The sequence below is a fragment of the Oratosquilla oratoria genome, chromosome 37 (genome assembly GCF_046742065.1).
Source record: "Oratosquilla oratoria isolate Oo_2021 chromosome 37, ASM4674206v1, whole genome shotgun sequence".
Classification (NCBI taxonomy): domain Eukaryota; kingdom Metazoa; phylum Arthropoda; class Malacostraca; order Stomatopoda; family Squillidae; genus Oratosquilla; species Oratosquilla oratoria.
Window position 1 is genome coordinate 31,174,203 of NC_134813.1, and position 1,009 is coordinate 31,175,211.

The 1,009-nt window shown below is 37.6% G+C and overlaps 1 protein-coding gene across 1 annotated transcript in view; it reads left to right on the top strand.

The window, feature by feature from the left end:
* LOC143019419 (uncharacterized) overlaps window positions 1–301 on the top strand; it is a 30,851-nt gene extending 30,550 nt beyond the window's left edge. Inside the window, exon 8 of the mRNA XM_076175055.1 lies at window positions 1–301. This exon is cut by the window's left edge and continues 41 nt beyond it. Coding sequence (XP_076031170.1) covers window positions 1–119 — 119 coding nt within the window. The 3' untranslated portion in view covers window positions 120–301.
* Window positions 302–1,009: the final 708 nt, after the last annotated feature.

Genomic DNA, 1,009 nt, shown 5'->3' on the forward strand with positions numbered 1-1,009 from the left:
ACTTCCCTGTGGAGAGCATGAAGGCGGCTTTCCACTACCCGAGCCAGTACACAGCAGCTGCTGCTGCGAACTTCAACCAGCAACTACGACACAAGAGCACAGCGTTACCGCTCTTCTGATCTTCCATGTCTACGTCACACTCGAACGTTGTTCATAACTGAACTTCCCTGTCCTTCATTGAACGTGTGGACTCAAGAAAAGCCTTCTTAGATTTCGGCCGTAGAGTCACGTGTATTCAACGATGCGTTTTCCTCCATGAAAACGTCTTGTCTGGATGCAAGACGAATTTCTTCTTGTGAGATAACCTACGACTTATGCGACGCCATTGACCACAGGACGCAATATTACTTCTCTTATGCTTTTTTGTGTGTGATTTGTGAACGAAGTGATTGTGTAGCATAGAATGATCCAATGAAGGGTCATTTCCCTAAGCATCCTTATCACGGAGTAATTAAAAATCTGTTTCAAAGTTGTCGTTTTCAAAACGACGCATACACGTACATAAATGGACCCTTAACTCGTCCCAATGCTTGAATTAAACTATGCAAATAAAATCTCCGTCGTTTGATAAGAAATATAATTTCTACACATTAATTACTTTATGATAAAACTATTTTTATAGTTAAGATTCCATTAATGCAACAGGAAGTGAAGGTCGTAGTAGCATAATTGGTTTCAATATCGGTGAAGGGACTTTGGAGAGTTCAGACACATTCATTTTCGGTACACGTCATTTCCATATAATCAACATATTATTTTCATTTTTGAACTTAACTTAGAATTATTTAATATCTGATAAAAATTATATTTTGTTCTGATGTGAAATCCACTATTTGAACTTGCCCATACTCTCAGCAAATGGCATGCTGCAATATTTTAGTTACGAGCTTATCAACATCAGGACTTATGTAAGAAATATAATTTACCTTAACTGTGACTCAGTGAATGTATTATCGAAGTGTGAGTGATGAATACATTAGTTGTGTTTGAAATTTAGTAGTCGAGAGAT